The sequence below is a fragment of the Euprymna scolopes genome, chromosome 37 (genome assembly GCF_053919585.1).
Source record: "Euprymna scolopes isolate OS-2025 chromosome 37, ASM5391958v1, whole genome shotgun sequence".
NCBI classification, from domain to species: domain Eukaryota; kingdom Metazoa; phylum Mollusca; class Cephalopoda; order Sepiida; family Sepiolidae; genus Euprymna; species Euprymna scolopes.
Genome location: NC_136518.1, coordinates 294,795 through 316,575, shown reverse-complemented (window position 1 = coordinate 316,575; position 21,781 = coordinate 294,795). Strand labels below are relative to the sequence as shown.

At 35.4% G+C, this 21,781-nt stretch overlaps 1 protein-coding gene across 2 annotated transcripts in view; it reads left to right on the top strand.

Annotated features, from left to right (window-relative positions):
* Window positions 1-1,764: 1,764 nt before the first annotated feature.
* Window positions 1,765-21,781, top strand: part of LOC145261019 (uncharacterized) — a 33,683-nt gene continuing 13,666 nt past the window's right edge. For both annotated transcript variants that reach the window (XM_080119147.1, XM_080119146.1), the window contains exons 1-2: window positions 1,765-1,945; window positions 12,615-12,791. In XM_080119147.1, the coding sequence (XP_079975273.1) occupies window positions 1,891-1,945; window positions 12,615-12,791 (232 nt within the window). In that variant the 5' untranslated portion in view covers window positions 1,765-1,890. The remainder of the gene's footprint in view (window positions 1,946-12,614; window positions 12,792-21,781) is intronic.

Here is a 21,781-nt window from a genome sequence, read left to right as displayed (position 1 = left end):
AGCAAAAATTAATTTTCCTGAAATTTTTCAATATTTAAAAATAAATTATGCCGGCTGATAAAATTTTTAAACTTTTTTTAAAGCTAGAAAGATAAAATTTAAAAATACTTATTTTTATGTAAAACGCGCGTTCCCTCGTGGTCTTTTCATTTCGGGTTTGTATTACTGTACACATAGATTCGAAAAAGGTGTCAAAAAACAAATATATAACAAATAAATGTTATCAAAGGCAAGATAAGTTACTTTTCTACCAAACTTCGTGTTTTTATTCAATGTAACACATTTATTCAGCTCGAAAAACGGGTGTGTATTACTGTACACATAGATTCGAAGAAGTTGATAAGATACGAAACAAAACACGCGCACACACGCACACACACTCACGTCCACTACCGTCCTTGGCTACGTCACGTTGTTATGGCAACAGGATAAATACACAGTAAATTTGATTTTCTTCATTTCTACGCAAATATTACGCAATCTATATCTATCTATCTATCTATATCTATCTATCTATCTTCTATCTATCTATCTATATCTATATCTTCTATCTATATCTATATCTATCTATCTATCTATCTATCTATATCTATCTTCTATATCTATCTATCTATCTTCTATATCTATCTATCTATCTATCTATCTATATCTATCTATCTATCTTCTATCTATCTATATCTATATCTTCTATCTATATCTATATCTATCTATCTATCTATATCTATCTTCTATATCTATCTATCTATCTATCTATCTTGTATATCTATCTATCTATCTATCTATCTATCTATATCTATCTATCTATCTTCTATCTATCTTCTATATATCTATAAAAAACAGCATTAACCTCAAAACACCTGGGCAACGCCGGGCACCGATTGCTAGTATATATATATATATATATATATATATATATATATATATATATAGAGAGAGAGAGAGAGAGAGAGAGAGAGAGAGAGAGATTTACACCCCCTCCGCACCGAACAGTAGTTGCATTTTTTTGTATTTTTCTGGGGAGGAGTGCAAAGTTAAGGAAGGTATTGCCAAAAACACACAAACGAATGACATTAAAGCAACGTTGTCAGTTTCACTCCATTAAGTTGTCTTTCTACGCTCGACACGTCTTTACTTAGCATCTGAAGAGATAGAGACGACCAGGGGATCCTGATGGCGACTCTTCCTGAATATTCACCAGAGCCTTTTTAGTCAGATAGCCGACACTTCGACGTTGTTACTTCCTCTAACATGACGAAGAAGGGTTGGACTTTAGAAGGGTGATTCTGTTGTTGACATTGATTTCCAGATTTTTTTTTCTTGTTCATCTTGGAGAGGGACACGTGAAGGTTGCCAACATCGATAAGTGAAAGTGATGCTACGGAACCGACTGAATTTGAACATGCCACGCGCAGGTTGTTAATTCGTGTTGTTATCTACCCAACAAATTTTGATAAGGTCATCAATATCGGAATTTTATCAGTAATTCTTTCAGCCAATCAAAATTACCGATTTTAACAGCAATGGCGGGTCACCGCGCAAACATTCCCCGCCTATCCCATGGTACAAATATTGACGGGGGTGAAGGTCGATTCCTGGTGATACATCTCCGCAAGTACATGAGTAGCAATATTTTATCACATTTTATTTGCTACGAGGGAGAATTAAAAAAAATAATAATAATAATTTTTCTAAGTCTCGTTCTGTTATCGTGACATGCGGTCACAGTTCAATTTCGCGAGATTTTCCCATCGCATTTGGTGAACTTAATCCAAACACGTACGACACTAATAGTCGCCTTCCTTTTCAATAAAACTGGTTGATAAGCGTCGGGAAAAAGGAGTGATTGATGTCGCCTACTGTAAACAAACTTTGAACCCTTCGACCGACGACATGACGCCGACGCAACCGGCATATTTGATGAGAGTCGTGTTGTTTTTACTCTTAGGTAAGAATAATATTTGGATTTTTACACACAAAAAATACGGTAATTTTACAGAATTACTGTTGTGTCCAATGCATAGCTTTTTTTTTTTTCGATAACCCTAAATCTGAGTGGCAAGTTACCCTCGAAGGAAACATTTCTATTCAAGTTGTTGCTCCAAAAATAGCTTCCAAATTTATCGACTAGTTTTTTTCAAACAACGATAGAGTAAATTAATCCTCTGCATTAATTTGTTTGTTTTTCGGGTACTCCTTGGGTGTTGAGTTCCATGGCGACCAGCAGAAAAATTTAATCGTCGCTCCCTTAGTCCACTCTCCCTGACGCATGCGAACGTAACATTTTTTATTTACTGACGTTGCCGTAGTAACTAAACAATTATTTGTCACTTTTACAAACATTTATTTATTTTGAAAAAAAGTTTTACTCTTTATGAATATTAAAAGAAAAAAAGTTACTAAACATTTATTAATAATTTCTCACTTTTACAAACATTTGTTTTTAAATTTCTTTTTAAATGACGACTTTTATTGACTTTTTTTTTAATAGTATTTGCGGATGGATATGCTGACAACAAATATCAGTTAAATTTTGCAAATATTCCCCGCCCAAATGGTGTTTATTCCGAAATCCGTTGTTAACATGGGGAGGTTGAGGGTGTTTATTCTGAACGCCGTTCTTAACATTTGTGGAGGTGGACCATGTAAAAATAAATAAACCATTTACTAATAATTTCTCACTTTTACAAATATTTTTAATTTACATGCGCGGATGAACAACATTGTTGAATGGTACGAAAACAAAACGTTTTTGTAATAAACTTCAGGTTTGTTTTACTATACACATAGATTCGAAAAAGATGTTAAACAAAAATATAGCAAATTACATGTTATGAAAGGCAAGATAAGTTACTTTTCTACCAAATTGGATAAGTTTTTTTTGTTTTTCTTTAATGTAAAACGTTTATTCAGTTCGAAAAACGAGTAATGTTGAACGCTGAAAAAGATGACCGCGATGTCTTTGAAGACTCGATAATCAATTCAAAATAAGAAATAAAACAAAATGGTGATAGAAAGCCACCCAATAAATGTCAGGATAATATTTCTTTCCTACTTTTATAAACAATTTATTTATTTACTTACGTTGGTTTATTTAATCAATGTTATTTTCGCACCATTCAAAATTTTTTAATTATAAAATAAAAATAGGTTAAAAAGAAAAGTAACTAAACAATTTTTTGATAATATTTTTATTACAATATTTATTAACAAACAAAATTGAAAAAAATAAAATGATGTAAAAATATTTCACACGATATGCCACTCTGTTACATTAGGTCCACCTCCACAAATGTTAAGAACGGCGTTCAGAATAAACACCCTCAACCTCCCCATGTTAACAACGGATTTCGGAATAAACACCATTTGGGGGAGGGGAAATATTTGCAAAATTTAACTGATATTTGTTGTCAGCATATCCATCCGCAAATACTATTAAAAAAAGTTGATAAAAGTCGTCATTTAAAAAGAAATTTAAAAACAAATGTTTGTAAAAGTGAGAAATTATTAATAAATGTTTAGTAACTTTTTTTCTTTTAATATTCATAAAGAGTAAAACTCTGTTTTCAAAATAAATAAATAAATGTTTGTAAAAGTGATAAATAATCGTTTAGTTACTACGGCAACGTCAGTAAATAAAAAATGTTACGTTCGCATGCGTCAGGGAGGGGGGCTAAGGGAGTGACGATTAAATTTTTCTGCTGGTCGCCATGGAACTCAACGCTCAAGGAGTACCGTTTTTCGATTTATTTTATTTCAAATATCATCTTCAGGCATTCGCCGTCGTATAAAAGACAATTCCTCCAATGTCTTGTACTGGATATGCCTATTATGATGTTTAATTTGTAATATATTTCAATTTAATTTGTAATAAACACGGTTTGATTTTATTTCTTACAAAACCAAATGTACCCTACCGCTAACCCTATGCCCGGATGGCAGCAAATTAATATTTATTTGCAAAATAATCTGCAAAAGCCATTGACGTTGTTACTCCCCCCAACGCTAAAAAATTAGACAAAACTAGTCTTTAAAATTTGGCAGCCATTGTTTTAATTAACCGCTTCTTCAATATTATCAAAAATCCTCCCTTAACGTTACCACTAACCCTAAGTCCGAATAGTAAGCAACTTTACGTACACACACACACACACAAAAAAAAAAAACTTCGGTGCTTATACACTTATGTTACCGTGCTATTTTTTTTTTTTTTTTTTTTTACACCTCCACAATTTTCTTTAAAATTACCGTGCTAATGCACTTACTGATCTGCGCTATTTTTTAAATCGTATTTCCAAGTTTAATTAAAGTTTAACTTTTTTTTTATTCAATTGTAAGGTACAGAATAGGTACAAAACACTCTCCCCTCCCATGTTAAGAATGGCTTTTTAAATGTTATTATTTCAGCACGGATCAATAAGTGCATGAGTACCAAAATTACTATTACTATAAGTTTTCGACTATGCTGAATACGAAAATCGCATTGGAATTTTGCAGGGACAAGTGGTTATCGAGATATAAAAAAAACTGTATTTTGTAATATTGTATTCTTTGGCGGCCATGTTTTTGCGCGCGCACCATAAACAAATCTACTTCTCTACGACTGACAGCGGAAACAAAACATGGCCGCCAAAGAATACAATGCATAATACAGTTTTTTTTTTTATATCTCGATAACTATTTGTCTCTGCAAAATTGCAATGCGATTTTCATATTCAGCGTAGTCGAAAACCTCCAAAAGTCGTTATTTTAAAGAAAATTGTGGAGGTGGACCGAATGTAAAATTAGTTTATTACTAATTGTCTGAGGCACTCTTGCTGGAGAATGCAGACAGAGTTGCTCGTGCATTCTTTGTTGTGAGTATGAATGCATTTCCTCTTCTGCACTGGCTTTGCAATATTCATTTTTCAACCTGCTGTTACATCTTTATGCTGTGGTTGGATACGAATGAAATGGTTTAGATAGTCTGTTATATGGCATATCAACCCTTTCGGGTAATTATTTGCTGTCAAAGCACAATTTTTGTAAACAATGCATCAAACACGAGGTGCTTGTTTTTACCCAATATACTGACACAGAAAGTCCCAGACTCTGGAATCATTTCTCAGCCAAACAATAATGTATATTCTATCCCCCACCGTCAGATTTCAGTCGACTTTTTTTTTAAGTTAATTATCTTTGCCATATCTTTGCACTTGTTACGAAAGATAAATCAGTTCAAGAGTGAGTTTGTTGTTGTCAAGCTGATGTGTAGTTCCTCTTAGTCTTAGAAAGCTGCTTTCAGGACTGCCAGCAACCACTGTAAAAGAGTAATAAAAAATGCAAGAGAGCTATATGCTCAGTCCGTTAAATCCAAAGTAGCTGAGCAGCGGCTTGGTTCCCACCAGTTTTGGCAAATAGCAAACAGGATCCTGAACAGAAGCGTGCGTTCTATCCCAACTATCATCAATGGACCTGAAGTCATCTCGCCAGCATCAGACAAGGCCAAACTATTTGCCATGAACTTTGCAGCTGATTCTACCCTATGCGACCAAGTCCATGAACTTCCTGTATTTCCTCCTATAACAGACAACACGCTATGCAGCATACAAGTATCTGTGCGTGAGGTCGCCAAGCTAATCAAGAACCTTGATTCCAGTAAAGCAACTGGCATTCCAATTATAGTATTGAAAAAGCTTCAACCAGAACTTGCCCTCATACTTACAAAACTGTTGCCTTAAGGGGAAGTGCTTCCCAACACCCTGAAAAACCTCATCAGTATGCTCTATATTTAAGAATTCAGGTGATAAGTCATCTCCCTCTCAATAAGGTATGGCATAAGGGCGTACTTCACAAGATTTCCAGCTAGGGTATAACTGGAAATGTTTTCTCAATCATTAAATCATTTCTCCCTGATAGGCTCATAAAAGTAGTGGTTGATGGGCAGAAGTCGGAGACCCACGGTATTAATGCTGGAGTCCTTCAGGGGTCAATCCTGGGCCCAACTCTCCTCTAAATGATCTCTCACATACTTAAATCATTCGTTGACATCTATGCTGATGACACGACCATCTATGGCAATACATCTAAGGCCGTAAATGACAAAGTTCTCTCTGATTCTCTCTCCTCTGATTTTGAGCGCGTGGTACAGTGGTGGCTGGTTACGTTTAATGCATCTAAAACCAAGCTCCTATCTTTACATCATCAATTGAAATGGATCGCTCTCATCTAGGGGAAGCTCCATGTTTTGATAAGCTTCTGGGCTTGACCTTTACTCCTGACCTGAAATGGAACACGTACATCAAGTCAGTTGCCAAGGTCGCTGGAAAAATGGTAGGATCCTTCTACCGCTCCAGAAGATATCTCACTGCTGATGCAATTCTCTATCTGTATAAAAGCCAAGTACGTCCAAGGATGGAGTACTGCTGCCACATCTGGGCAGGAGCTGCTAAAAACAGCCTATCCTGCCTTGACAGAATACAAAATAGGCTGAGTGAGGGATGCCCTCTTGTCTTCCCACAGGAGAGACGTTGCGAGTCTGTTTTTGTTTTATCATAACTTCCATGGCAAGTGCTCGTCTAAGCTCTAATCTCTGGTCCCCCCTTGCCAATCCTTCATGATAAACATCCGTCTAGTTGTCAAAAATTTTCCCCACTCTTTATCTGTGCCAAAACCAAAACGTAGATTCCATGAACAAAGCTTCTTTCTTAGAAGTGCACGCCTGTGGAACTTTGTTCCGTTTGCTTGTTTCCCACCGTACTACAACCTGGATGTCTTCAAGTGCAACATAAACAAATTTCTGATGAACCGCCTCATTAAGTAAGACACTTTATCAAATCTCCAATACTAACGATTACTACGGTACTATCCATTTGATTACTGTACACACAATAACCCTTATCCCTGACTGGCTTCCAGGCGTTGATAAGTGGTGACTACCTTGTAAAAAAAAGTCTGTTCTCTCAGGCTTTAATTACTCCCTGAAAAGGATTTAGTTTACTAGCAATCACTTGAGATGTAGATAGAGAATTGCATCAGCAGTGAGATATCTTCTGGAGCGGTAGAAGGATCCTACCATTTTTCCAGGGAACACAGACAGGGTTGTGTAAACAGGATTTTTTTTTTTTAACCGAGTGATCATCACTTATCAAAATCATTAACTCAAAATAAGGGTTAAAGCGATTGTCGATTGAACCGGAAACTATGCATGAGATGGTAAAGAAGACTAAGAGGAATTGGATTAACCAAGGGGATGGAAAAATGTGTTAATTCACATTTGTCTTTAAGACAGCTAAGTTTTTGTTGATTGGGAAACAGACTTATGGTATCCTATTGCAGTGGTGGGATTAGGAAAGACACTTTGTTCATGGAAATTATGTTTGATTTTTTTAGCAAAGACAGACAGAAAAGAAAGTTCTCTGCTGTGGTGAGGAAAGACTAGTTCTTAACATAAATGTTTTACAGACAACATAGTGTATCCGGTGTTAGCGATCTAGGTCCGAATGTGCTTGTCATTTATAAGTTGGGAAACCCATGCTTAGAAATGCTGGTCAGTTATTTTTAATCATGTAAGAAAAAATTTATCTATGCTCCTACATGAGCCCAACAATATTTTTCGGACACTTTAGTATTCGACTTTACGAGTTCCATAGAGTGGCGAAATTCCTTCAATAGAATAGCATAAACATATAAAGACAATACATGTAATAAAAATGGAAGAAAATCGATTAGGTAAGGAAAAGTATTAAATTTTCATTTTTTATAAAAGTAGTGGATTTTCACTCCTCAACTACGTGCTTACAATCTCAAAAGTTTTTGGCACTAGTAACCACCTTGAAGTACTTTTTTCAAAGTGTCCAAAAAATATTGTCGGTCCCCCTGTATAATTTTTTTTTTTTTTTTGTGTGTATTGATATTAATTTTAAAAACTCTTTTTTTTTTCTATTTATTTAAAAAGAAAATAAAACTTATGTTTTGTTTTCGTGGAATTGCATTCATTTGCAAAAAGATTTAGTTAATTTGCATAGTCTTTTAAACATTCATTTTAATTAATTCCCTATTAGTTTTTCAGTTTTCTTATGGGATGATCATCTTTAGTTAACTATTACATGTAATTATATTCATGCAGATATTCTACATGATTTATACTTGCATAATATTTGCATAAAACGATTATAGTAAACACAAACCTCTTTCTATATATATTTATGTATGCATATATATGTGTTTAAAAAATTTTGCCTATCAAACTCCTCTGTCAGTTTTTGGTCTACAGACATGAAACTTAATATATAGGGTATTCAAACTCATTTAGCCAGGAAAATCAGAACAAAAGTGAAAATTAAAGAAATGGAATCTGCCAGGTGAAGGTCAACCAACCGCATTACGAATATGCATGCGTAACGTAATAGCTATTGGTTTGTTTTAATTTTTAGCCTTGCAGAAAACCTGTCTTCATAGGCCAGGTATTAACGTCAAAGGAAAAAGTGAATCCCAGGATTAATGTTTTGGTTTCAATCCTCGGTGGTGGTAATACGAGTTTTTTTTTTTTTTTTTTTTTTAAACTTTTTAAATCACTACTATATATTGGCTCCACTATAATAATAAATACGAAATCTACATTAATCAAAATATCATATTTAAGCATATTTTATGCCCTGGCAATGCCGGGCGACCTGCTAATAAAAGATAGTTTTGGCGTTATGAGCGAGAATGTCTGCGCTTTTTTACTTAGGATTTCTGCAACTGCTATCTAGTTGGCTGGACCATGACCAAAAGGGCAAGAAAGTCATTCTTAATAGGGTGGAAAGAGGGGCTTACATATTATCTAAGCGGAAGATGATCATCAACCAGAAGGGACTATATCTTGTTTGTCACTGTCGTCCTGTCTTTGGGGCAGAAACCGGAAGTCAGAAAGAACAAACAATCTTGATTGATGCAATTCAAAAATCTGTTACAAAGTAGAATGAATACTAGTCTTCACATGATGGCAATGAGTCTACTACATGTATAATACACACACACACACACACACACACACAAAGTAGAAGTTACTTTTATTGTTACATACCCAAGAGATTTGTCTACTCTTTGACCCTCATTTAACCCTTTATTTAATAATGTACGACAGCAAACTACAGGAAGGGATCTCTTCATACTTTATCAGAAGCTTAGTCGTTATGGTATTTTGGATGCCTTACATGCTCGGCATTTCAGGTGGTTTGTCCATGTACAGTGCACCACTTCTGGCATCAACTCCATAACATGCACGGATACCTCAGGCAAGAGTGTGTGTGGAAGACCAAAGAAAGGTTGATTTGAGTGCATATGAAGTGATTTAACTGGTATTAACTCTATTGATTGGACTGCATAGAGAGTAGGTGTGAGACCTTGCCTGTTGTTGACCACCCACGAGTTCAGGACACTCATAGCACCTTAAATACCAAAACCAGATGATGATGATATCAACTGGCTACCATTCTGGTGTCTGTAACAAAATGGGTTGGTTATGTGTGTGTGTGTGTGTGTGTGTGTGTTTATATATATATATATGAGAGAGAGGTAGAAGTCATAGAAGACTACCACAATACAAAAATAGAAATACATCAGTGTTGAAAAGGACTAAAACAAAAGGATTTTTTCATACATTCTAAAAAAAACAAAAAAAACTATAAAATGATAAATAACATTCATTGCTATATATATATATATATATATATATATATATATATATATATATATATATATATATATATATATATATGTTTTGACAAAAGAAAAACCGAATAAATTTATGAAATGATCAACGTTTTGTCCCTATTGCAGAGGACATCTTCAGGATATTAAAAGGAAAAATGCAAAAAAAAAAAAAAAAAAAAAAGAAAACGATCATAACCATACAAAAATGAAAAGGAAACAGTGTTAGAATCCTACCCATATCGGGAAGGAAACTATGTATGTGTATGGCTATATGGTTATATATAACATTACTCAACAATTATTTTTTTATTTTTTTATTTTGCTATATTGTCTGAAAAAAATAATTGATTCTGGGTAACTTCAAGATGCTGAATTCAAAAGTAGATTTTGCCTAATCTAGTCCAGGTTTCTTGCTCATTTTTTTTTTTTTTTTTTTTTTCGTGTATTGGCTTATTGTAGAATTCTTGATTTATTTAATAGGACTATATGACATGTAACAGCGCATATAAGCAAGTCAGCAGCAGCTGTAGGATAGCTGGTTAGCGAAAATATTAGCAACGGAAGGCATTAAAGCATATATAAATATTCAAACATTAAACTGAAAATGCTTGAATAACTCTGACGTGTTATGTTTTTTGATAAATTTATGTTGGTGGAAAACAAAATATAAATTGACGATTTAGTAAAAATATTCTGTTTGGCATATTTTGAAGAGATGCATGGAGATCAGGAGAAATCATGGACACTTCACATAGAATGTCTATTGCAAAGAGGGATTAAGACAGTGGACGAAGGGTTTATGAAAAGGTTTAATATTTGGTAAATCAATGGTTTGGAAGGACCAGTAAAAACTTGGTGATGTCCGTTTCTTTTGTTGTACCAATTTGAAATCTATAGACACAATAGTTAAGAAATAAAATTTAAAAAATGGGATTTTTATGTATCAGCTATAATAAATTATGAGTAATTTTTACTGTTGGAAGGTATAAGCTTATACCACTGTAAATAACAAATAGTAGCTTTTTTTTCCAAGAACTGCAAAATTGCGGAACTCTCTTCCTCCTCACTGTTTTCCTTCTACCTACAACCTTGGTCTTTTCAAGATTAAAGTCAATAGGCATCTCCTGTTTTTGCACTAATCATTTTTTTTTGTTTTTGTTAACTCTTTACATCAAATGACTTCATGCATTCTCTGGAGTGATTTCCATAAAAAAAAAAAATTATACGTGTTTGTTTGTTTTTTTTTCATGGCTTTTCTTATCACATTTCATGATTGTCCATCGATTGTCTCGTTTGTTTAACTAAGATGAATAAAGCGCTTTCCCTGCAGAAAAGACGCAAGGAGACGTTTGCTGAGTTTCATAAATGGTTTTATTTGGAGTGAATGAATTTAGGAGAGAGACTAATGTTATCTTAGCTAGTTATTTATTTCTTAAGCTTTACTTGTTAATTAAATGAAATGAGTGACGTGTACGGATATACATCAGTTTTCTACATCATTGGTGGTTGCTCATTTGCATGACTTCCACAGACAGACTCATTTAACATGATGTCATTCTTCATCAACTTGGTTTTGTCTGCAGCTTTTGATCTCTATCCCCCTGCCTCAACTTTACATCATCCATCTTTCATTTAACCCTGAAAACGAACATATTTTAAGATTAGGGTTGTGACAATAGAATATTCTTTTCATTCTTTTGATTCTCGGATATATGTCCGACACAGTTAGACATACTTAATCAACAGAGAACCACATCCGTCTATATAAAATCATATAAGATATTAATGGATATATACTCAAGGGGCAAAACAATGGAAAGAATGTTGTTGTCACAGCCCTAGTTATCATGCATTCGGTGACCCTTGTCAAAATTTGCACTACTTGGTCGCTAATGACATAAGGGCCCTTAATATGTAGCACTACTAGATACAAAGAAATGGCTTGATTCTACATCTTTAATTTGAGAAAATAAAAAATTTATACATTTCAAATTTCATGAAAAAATAATAAGTTAAATAATTCCATTTCCGGTACAACAAAAACTTGAGAAAAAAATTGAATTATATTACTGGATTCATCATATTGAAATTATCCCAAATCACTTATCAGTATTATGATGATGATGGTGGTGGTGGTGTGTTTACTTTACCGGATGTTAAAAAATAAACAATGCAGTAATTAAGTTTTTGTTTTTAGAATATAATTGTTACTAATTTCTTGAAGATTGATAATTCGTATAATTTGGATTATTGGGACGACTGTTCTCATCTTGAATGTTATGTTCACAACATTTCAGATGTATATTCTTACTGATAACTATACACCACTACATATTATTACTAATATATATACATATGTATTATCTAACAGTTTCCATATTGTATTAAATTCTATACTCCGTCTAAAAGAAACTAAAATAGGTTTAAGGCTTTTAAAGTTAATACTAGAATTGTCCACCAGGATCCATAGCTTAGTGGATAAGCTATTTGGTAAAATTCAGTTGTAAGTAACTCTTCTGGAGGTAAAAGATTCAATCCTTAGTGCGGACAGCACTCAAAATACAATTGCAAATTACTTCTACTCAATCATGGCTGACAGAATGAAAGCATGCTACCCCTATGGATAAATAAACAGTTCCATTCAAAAATCTTTTAAGATTCCCAAATTTGACAGAAATATTCCAGAGGCTGACAAGATATATCTGAAAACGGTGGGGGGGGGGGTTACATCGACTAAAACGTGAAAATAACACTCAAGATGAGAAATCATCGAAATAATAGAATATAATTGTTATTAAGACATAATTATTTATAATACTAATAAGAATATTAATAAAGAAAAATTAGAACGATACTCAAGTAATTTATATTATAATTGCAAGTTGTTTAATACAAAATTAATATCGGAATTAATGCACTTTTTCCTCTTTTTTCCTCAGTTGCACCAGTGACGAGTTTGATGTGCTACAGTTGTCAGAGCAGTCGACCATTTTCTGATTGTGAGTCGAATGTAAGAGAATTCCGGAAAGGTGCCAATTCCAAATTTGCTGTCAACTGTTCCGGATACAGCAATATGCAACATGACTTTTGCGCCATTGAGACTTACATGCAAAATGGTGAGTACTAGTCACACTGTGGGGAAAAATTGTAGTGTGTATGAAAATGATTTGCCTAAGAAACTCTTATGTCTGTGTTTTGTAAAGTTCAGTTACTTAACAATAGAAAAAGCAAAACGGCAATGCACAGCTGATTTTATACTCAATAGTTATGCAAATTAGGTAAATTCTCACCATTCATATGCAAGTTAGATCTTAGGCTGCATAAAAGCAAACAATTTAAAGAATGAGACAGTTAGGTTGAAAAAGGTTAATTGTGCAAATGTGCTACATTGAAGTGCAACTGATTATTTGCTTGAGGCAACACTAAGAATGCAAAAGGGGACAAATAAGAAAACTGCAGTTGTTTATGGCTGAAGAAAAAAATTATCTTGCAATTTTAGCATTTAGAATCCTGCAAATGTCAAGCCTGAAGTTGGCAACATCTTATGTCTGCTTTTCATTTTGTCTGGTACAAAAAGTTGATATCGGTCATGGCGTATGCTATCAAATTACTTATGCATTCAAGCAATGTCTTCCTCTGTTTACTTTGCTTCCTAGTGCCTGGGGTGTTATGGAATTGATCAAGAAGAGATCAGACTACAGCTATGAACCAGAAGGTTAAAGAATACCCTCCCCCTGCTGAGAACAAGAGTGAAACAATCAAATGCTATGATCAGATCGTACTACAAAATTGACTCCAACATCTGCGAATGTAGAGAGGAGAGTTGTACAATACAGCATTGCCTTGTATGCACTCTACTGCACAACCGGTGCAGCTTGAAAGATCTTGCAGAATACAACAATGATAGGACTGCATAAAAAAACTGAAACTCTTGTGTGAGCACATGTTTCAAAGATACGCAAAGAAGAATTGTTAATGTCGGTATTGTCCAGATTTATTTTCATTCATCATATTTCTTATTTTCATTTAACTTATTGTATTATGTTCATCACATTTAAGGTGCATGAAGAACTAATCTTTAATGTATTTCTTTTCTGTTGCATAATTTGTGCAGTGTATTTATTATCCTGCACACTTGTTAGATATTTATGTTATCAGAATTGACAATATGGGACGGGGGTGAACCAAATCGGATGCAGAAAACAATATGAGGAGAAGGACCATATGATGCAACACTGCCTTGTCTGCCCTTTACTGCACAACTGGTGCAATTTGAAAGATCTTTCAGCATGCAATAAATAATGCAATGGATTGCATAAACAAGTGTGAAACTCTCCTATGATCATATTGCTTCAAATGTTAAGGAGGGTTATCGGGAGATCAACGAACAATAAGTCAATCCCAGTGTTACGAAGCTGTATCCAGGCAAACAAAAAGAACACAATGGGAAATCCTGGGGTTTAGAATGACCTATATCCATGAGGTCAATCGGTCATGGGTCAGACGAAAATCACCAAAAGTGCAATAAACAAGCTGGTGAGAAAAAGTTCAACAGGGTGAAGGGATACAAATGAAAAGAGCAGAGAGAAAGGAAAACGAAGAGAGATATGAATAAATACAGCTTGACACAAAGTTCTGCGATCCACCCTCGCCTAACCTTCCACCGCCGATGACGATAGTTAACTCTGTTACTTTAAAAGTGTAAATAAGCAATTCTGTATTATAAACGGTGTCTCATATTCTTTTTAAACAAAATAGCTGTCCATTTTATACAGCCTAGACGATCACAAGCCAGACATATATGTAATACAAAGACCTGCAAAGAAGAATAATGGAATTGATGCAAGAGGCTGCACAGTCTGCATGCCCAAACTACATTAGATGCTGAGAATGTGAGGCATGCAGAATCCTATCAGTACCAAGTTTTTGATGAAACGTGGTGGAAGGATCTTTTCCTCCTGTTTGTTGCCACACATCCTTGTGCTGAAGCCGTTACAGATCAGAAGCATTTGGGGCTACGTCTTGCTGTCATTGATGCTTGCATTATTTGAGTTAGTTTAAGTATATAAGATGCTACAAATGTCCTAGAGTTTGATCTCATGTCTGCTCTTCATGCAATTTGATACAAAGGGTTGATATAAGTTTTGTTGCATGCAGGCAAATCATTTCTTATTCACTCAAACCAGGTTTTCCTTTGTCTTCTATGCTTACTAGTGCCTGAAATATCCAGATTTGATGCAAGAGGTGGTACACTATACATGGCCAAACCACTTAAGATTCAGAGAACATAAGGCATTCATAATCCCACAAATACCAAGCTTGTTAAGAAGCACAGTTGAATGGGTTCTTTCTGCCCATTTGCTGCCATACATCCACCTGATTATTGCACAATTATTGGTTTGAAGCTGCTGCAAATCAGAAGCATTTGAAGCTCATATCTCACTGTCATGGGCGTTTGCATAATTTTAGTCAATATGTAAAATTTTTCCCATTTGACAAAAAGCACATGAAAAAGTTTAGAGGTCATATCAGCGAAAACCTTATGCAAATAACATTCGATATTAGTCCAAATAATACAAATTATCAATCGTCATCTCGAAGACTTCCAAACATAATAATTATATATATAAAATATGAAAAGTATCTGTCTGATTTTCACATTCTATACATTTGTAGAAAAGCGTTTTGTCTAAAGGTAAATTAATGAAAAATTCTTAATTTATATTTTCCATAAACTTTATTTCACAACTTACTCGACCAACAAATGAAAGAGGTTACGAAAATAGTTGACGTTGAATGTTATGGAAGAGTACCAGGCATTTGTGAATTGAATTGTCATGCTGCACATCTGTTCAGATTAACATCTTAAGTCAAACTACTTTTAGAAGTTTAGAAAAACTGAATGTAGTTCAACAAAAGTATTTTTTTTTTCATTCATATTGACTGCAAACAAGGCACTTTGCCATTGAGACATAAAAAGCTACAATGAATTAGCGTGCTCCTGTAGGCATTGTCTAAGTATGGAGTTGAATAACTAGATGATTGCTTACATTACATTTAAATATCTGCATGTTAGGACAATCGGGAAACAGTAAATGTAGAGAGAAGGTTCAAAGTTTAGCAGTTTTAGGCTAAAAACTGTTAGGTTTTCCAATATCTGGACATGTCTACGGTGAAAAGGTCAAATTTATCTGCCTGTCAAGTTAGTCAGGGGTAGGGAGGGTTTACTTTAAGAGAGTACTACTAGGGGCGGGCCCTAATGCCCCTGAACCACTTCCAATAGCAGTAGAGCAACGAAGCTTGGCACAGTTATTAGTCTTTCTCTACATAGGAACCACCCAGAGTTATGCATTTCTCCCATCGTTTGATGCAGTTCTGGAGACAGTTTTTTTAGAACACCCCAGGTTGGTCCTCCAACCATGATGTGACTTCAGAAATAAAGGCTGCATCATCTAGGAAACGCTTTCCTTTCAAAAACAACTTCAGGGCTGGGAAGAGGTGAAAGTCAGAGGGTGCAAGGTCAGGAGAATAGGGAGGATGAGAGAGGATTTCATAACCACACGCCCGTGCTTCTGATCTGGTGGCATGCGAGTTGTGGACCGGAGCGTTGTCCTGCAGGAGGGGAGGGTACCTTTGCTGATCTTGCCCCGCCTCTTGATTTTGATAGCTTTCCTTAATTTCCTCAAAAGTGAAGCATAATAGGTTCCTGTAATTGTTGTATCCTTTGCCAGGAAATCTGTCATCACTACTCCGTCCTAGTCCCAGAAGACTGTGAGCATGCCCTTGCCAGCGGAGGGCTACACCCTTGCCATGTTTGGAGGTGGTGAGTCTAAGTGCTTCCACTGCATTGACTGAGCTTTGGTCTCTGGATCATAGTGATGGACCCAGGCTTCATCCTGTGTAATCAGTCTTTTGAAAAACTTTGACTCATCTTCTTGGCACATCTCCAAATTCATCCTCGAGCCCTTGACGTGTTCTCGCTTCTAGAATGGTGTGAGCAACATGGGAATCCATCTGGCAGACACCTTATGCATATGCAAATAGTCATGAATGATAGTTTCCACAGACCTGTACTAATCTTGACATCTTGGGCTATTTGGCGCATAGTAATGCGCCGATCTTCCAAAATGGCAGCCTCAACTTGATGGACAGATGCCTCATCAATAGCAGAAGGGGGGCAACCAGATCTGGGAGCTGTTTGCACAGACTTCCGGCCATGTTTGATTTCACGATGCCAGCGTTTTACAAGATCATATGATAGGACATTATCACCATAACTTTCTTTCATTTCATCAAAAGTTTCCTGTGGTGTGCGTCCTTTCAAATACAAAAACCGGATCACTGCTCGACATTCAACAGGCTCCATTTCACACCTGACTCAATTCAAACACCTATAAAACAGAAACCACAATTAGTTCAGAGCTGTAATTTGCCACATAACCCGTAGAGATATAAATCATTGCACATGCAAAATTTTAGCTAGATCAGCTAACTGGAAGTGGGTCAGAGACATTACTTATTGCACGCCCCTCGTAATGTTACAAGTTGTCAGAGCCCATCACATTAAAGTACTTGCAAAACAAGTACAGAAATGCTACATTGCGGTGATGGAATAGAGGTTGGAGTTTGGTTGACTGTATAGGACTTATATTGGAGACTCTTTTGCAGCTGTCTCATAGAGACTGGATGTTTATGCACCAACCCATATGTGGCAACAATACTACATGCATTGATGAATGATTGCTTTATAGAGATATAAAATATGATGAAGCATGTCTGAGTAGATATAGATAAAATATGATGAAGCATATCTGAGTAGATTTATGCAACCTACTTTCTTTGTAGAAGCTTTGGAAATATCTATGTATTTATTTCAATTCATGTTACCTGTGAATGTTAGATCAAGGAATTTTTATGATGAACTATCAACTAGACTATTATTATTCATAGCAATCAGAGGCTGGATAAGTTCTTTGTAAATGTTTAAGGAAAGGAGCTTTGTCTTAGTAGCATTAAATGTTATCCTCAATTTACGTTGAAATAGATGGCTCTCATCTAGGGGAAGCTCCATGTTTTGATAAGCTTCTGGGCTTGACCTTTACTCCTGATGGAACACGTACATCAAGTCAGTTGCCAAGGTTGCTGGAAAAATGGTAGGATCCTTCTACCGTTCCAGAACATATCTCACTGCTGATGCAATTCTCTATCTATATAAAAGCCAAGTACATCCAAGGATGGAGTACTGCTGCCATATTTTGGCAGGAGCTGCTAAAAACAGCCTATTCTGCCTTGACAGAGTACAAAATAGACTTGGCGGCTTAGTGGAGATGCCCTTTTCTCTTCCCTGCAATCTCTCTCCCTCAGAAGAGACGTTGCGAGCCTGTCTTTGTTTTATCGTTATTTCCATGGCAAGTGCTCGTCTAAGCTTCAATCTCTGGTCCCCCCTCACCAATCTTTCACGATAAACACCCGTTTAGCTGAAACCATTGCCAAAAATTTTCCCCACTCTTTATCTGTGCCAAAACCAAAATGTAGATTCCATGAACAAAGCTTCTTTCTTAGAAGTGCACACCTATGGAACTCTGTTCCGTTTGCCTGTTTCCCACCTGACTATAACCTGGATGTCTTCAAGGCCAACATAAACAAATTCCTGATGAACCACTCCCTTAAGTAAGACACTTTATCAAATCTCCAATACTCACGATAACTACGATACTATCTCCTTTATTACTTTACATGCAATAATCTTTATCCCTGAGTGGTTTCCAGGCCTTTATAAGTGTTTTTTTTTTTTTTACAAAGGTAGTCTTTGTAAAAAAAATAAATAAATAAATAAAGTCTCCATTTTACTACAGACTGGAAGTTATTTTCTATAGTTACACCTATTGCTTTGGATATGTATGCATGTCTTTTCCCTTACGTGTTTGAAATAGTGTGATGTCCACAGCAAATATACTCATCTCTGACACAATTTAATCAGGGAGTTCATTTAGAAATATCAGGAGTAATAAAGGTCCAATGATTGACTCCTGAGGAACATTCACATTAATGTCATATTGTTTGGATGTATGACCATCGAGAACAACCTGGATTTTTCTCTTCTCCAAAAAGGATCTGATTCGTCTAGTATACTTTAATTTTCATGGAAAGACCGTCATACCCGGCCTTTTCAAAGGCTTTGGTTATATCGAGATCTATTGCCCTAGCTTCCCCTGCCTTGTCTATCTCATGAAATGAGTTTTTATTAGACATTCGATTAATCACTCTTCATAGAAACATCATTTAACATAGAAGTTTCTCTCTTTCCACCATCAATGCTCTGACCCCCATCTACGCCAATCGAAATGAATGGTTCTCGTCTTAGGAAAACGTTATGTTTTGACAAGCTTTTGGGTTCGACCTTCACCCCTGAAATGGAGCACATACATCAAATCCATTGCCCATGAAAATGTCGCCAGAAAAATAGTTGGATCATTTTACCACTCCAGTAAATATCTCAGGATAAGAGTCGAGTACATCTTAGAATGGAACACTGTTGCCACATTAAGGCAGGAGCTGCTGGTAGCCACCTATCCTGCCTTGACAGAGTTCAAAACCGGCTTCAAAACCTGTGGGTGATGTCCTTTTCTTATCCCTGCAATCTTTTTCCCACAGAAGAGACGTTACCAGCCTGTCTCTACTCTATCATTATTATCATGACTGCTTCAATCTATGCCCTCCCTCTTGTCAAGCATTCACAGAAAACACTCGTCTGTCTACAACCACTATTAACAATTTCCCCTACTTTCTATTTGTACTTAAATTTAAATGTGAATTCCACGAACAAAGCTTCTTTCGTGGAACTTTGCTTCCCCTTTTTTGGCAACATGTAACTTTATTCATCGACTTAGTCTCTGTGGGTGATGGCATTGATCCCAATGCTTTTCTTACAAACATGATGCTTTCTTTTGTAGAATTTGTCGTCTCAGTTTCTGATATCACTTCTTCATTGAAAATAAATCTCTTGGAACATCATTTTGAGGTTTTCAAGCTGCCAGTAATCACTGAAAGTCAAATCTTGAGAATAGGGTGTTTGCAAAAGCAATTTGAAGTGCAGTTTTTGTCATTTTTCATCATTGCAATCCACTTAAGACATAGTACATTGTTTTGGTGGAAGGTTAGATTTTTCATTGTTGGGGGAGGGGTATTTCTTCCTTAAAACGCACCAATAATGCTATATAATTTTTCCTATTGATGGTTTTTCTTTTCTTAAGGTACCTATTTACTATGCCTCCCCACGGGACAGAGTTAGACACCAGGGTCGTTTTTTAACGTGGAGAAAAGGTACAAAAATAAAAATTGTCTCAGTCGTGAAGGATCTCTCCTCCACCGAAAGAGAACAAGAAAACGAAGTGCAGCATCTGAAGAACAAATACTACACTTTGATCTTGAATCTAAAAAATTATCTTGCACAATCCAAAATATATAGATTGAAACCTTGCTCGCTGATGTTTGCATCTTTGGTCACTTTGGACGGCTTTCACCTGCTGCCATTCACTCAACTGACTGCTGATTTGAATATGAAGTGTTGTATCCCTGTTTAATTCATTGTCATATATTGATGCAAAAAAATCTTTTTGGTTACACTGAAACAGTTACAAACAATGCTCTGAATTGTTGAAGCATTATTATTTTTGATCAACTGTGAGCTAATATAACACGCACTTTGAACACAGTTTATCATTGGCCCAAAATAATGACTACACTGCCTTCTGATATCTTTTTTGCTATCCAATATAACCTTAGTTTATAATTGGCCCAAAAAATGTATAGAAATTTTTGTTTTCTGGGCCAACTGCCAAATTTCAGTAACCTGAGTGTTCAACAACATTTATGTCTGTATGACTACATTTAAAGTGAGCACACCGCCTCTTAATTATTAATTCTTATGAAATAGAGTCCGAATATCACTTATCAAACTATTGTTTGCTGGAGCAGTACTTCTTCCCATCAGGTAGCAATACTTTATCAACACCACTAGCCTGTATCTACCACTAGTCTCTCCCTTTTGGATAGGGTTCGAAAAAGTCTTCAATCCAATAGATCCCACTTTGTTAACTAAGTTCCATCCCCTGTCTCATCGCTGCAATGTTGCATCTCTGTGCCTGTTTTACAAGTATTTTAATGGAATCTGCTCTGATGAACTCATTGCACTTGTGCCCCATCGATGTACATATCCCCGACAAACCTGCTTGGCAACAAAATCACACCCCTTCACTGTTGAGATCCCCAAATGCCAGAAAGCTTTCTGCTCTAATAGTTTCTCCCTTCAAACATCTAGACTTTGGAATTCCACACTCTCTTTCCTCACATTTGCAGACATATCTCTTGTATTGATCTCTTGTATTGATCTCTTGTATTGATCTCTTGTATTGATCTCTTGTATTGATCTCTTGTATTGATCTCTTGTATTGATCTCTTGTATTGACCTCTTATATTGATCTCTTGTATTGACCTCTTGTATTGACCTCTTATATTGATCTCTTGTATTGATCTCTTGTATTGACCTCTTGTATTGATCTCTTGTATTGATCTCTTGTATTGATCTCTTGTATTGACCTCTTATATTGATCTCTTATATTGACCTATTATATTGATCTCTTGTATTGACCTCTTGTATTGACCTCTTGTATTGATCTCTTGTATTGACCTCTTGTATTGATCTCTTGTATTGATCTCTTATATTGATCTCACACAACCTTTTCTTACACTTTAGTTTCTTTTACTCGCACACCTATCTCCTATATTGATTTATATATTTTTTATGCTGACAAAGAAAATTAATAAAACAAGAAATATGGCACAAGGCTAATCAAAAAAATTGGGGGGGGGGTTCATCCTCATCACTGTACCTTTGAGTTAGTTGTTATTCACCATAATATCACAAACACACCAGGGGTCGTCTTAAGACTGACAAATCAAACCGTGTTCATATATATATATATATATATATATATATATATATATATATATATATATATATATATGGAATAAATGACAAAATGTATATTCCAAACTTTATGATGTTGACCATTTTATAATTTATTCCTTTAAATCAATCGATGTA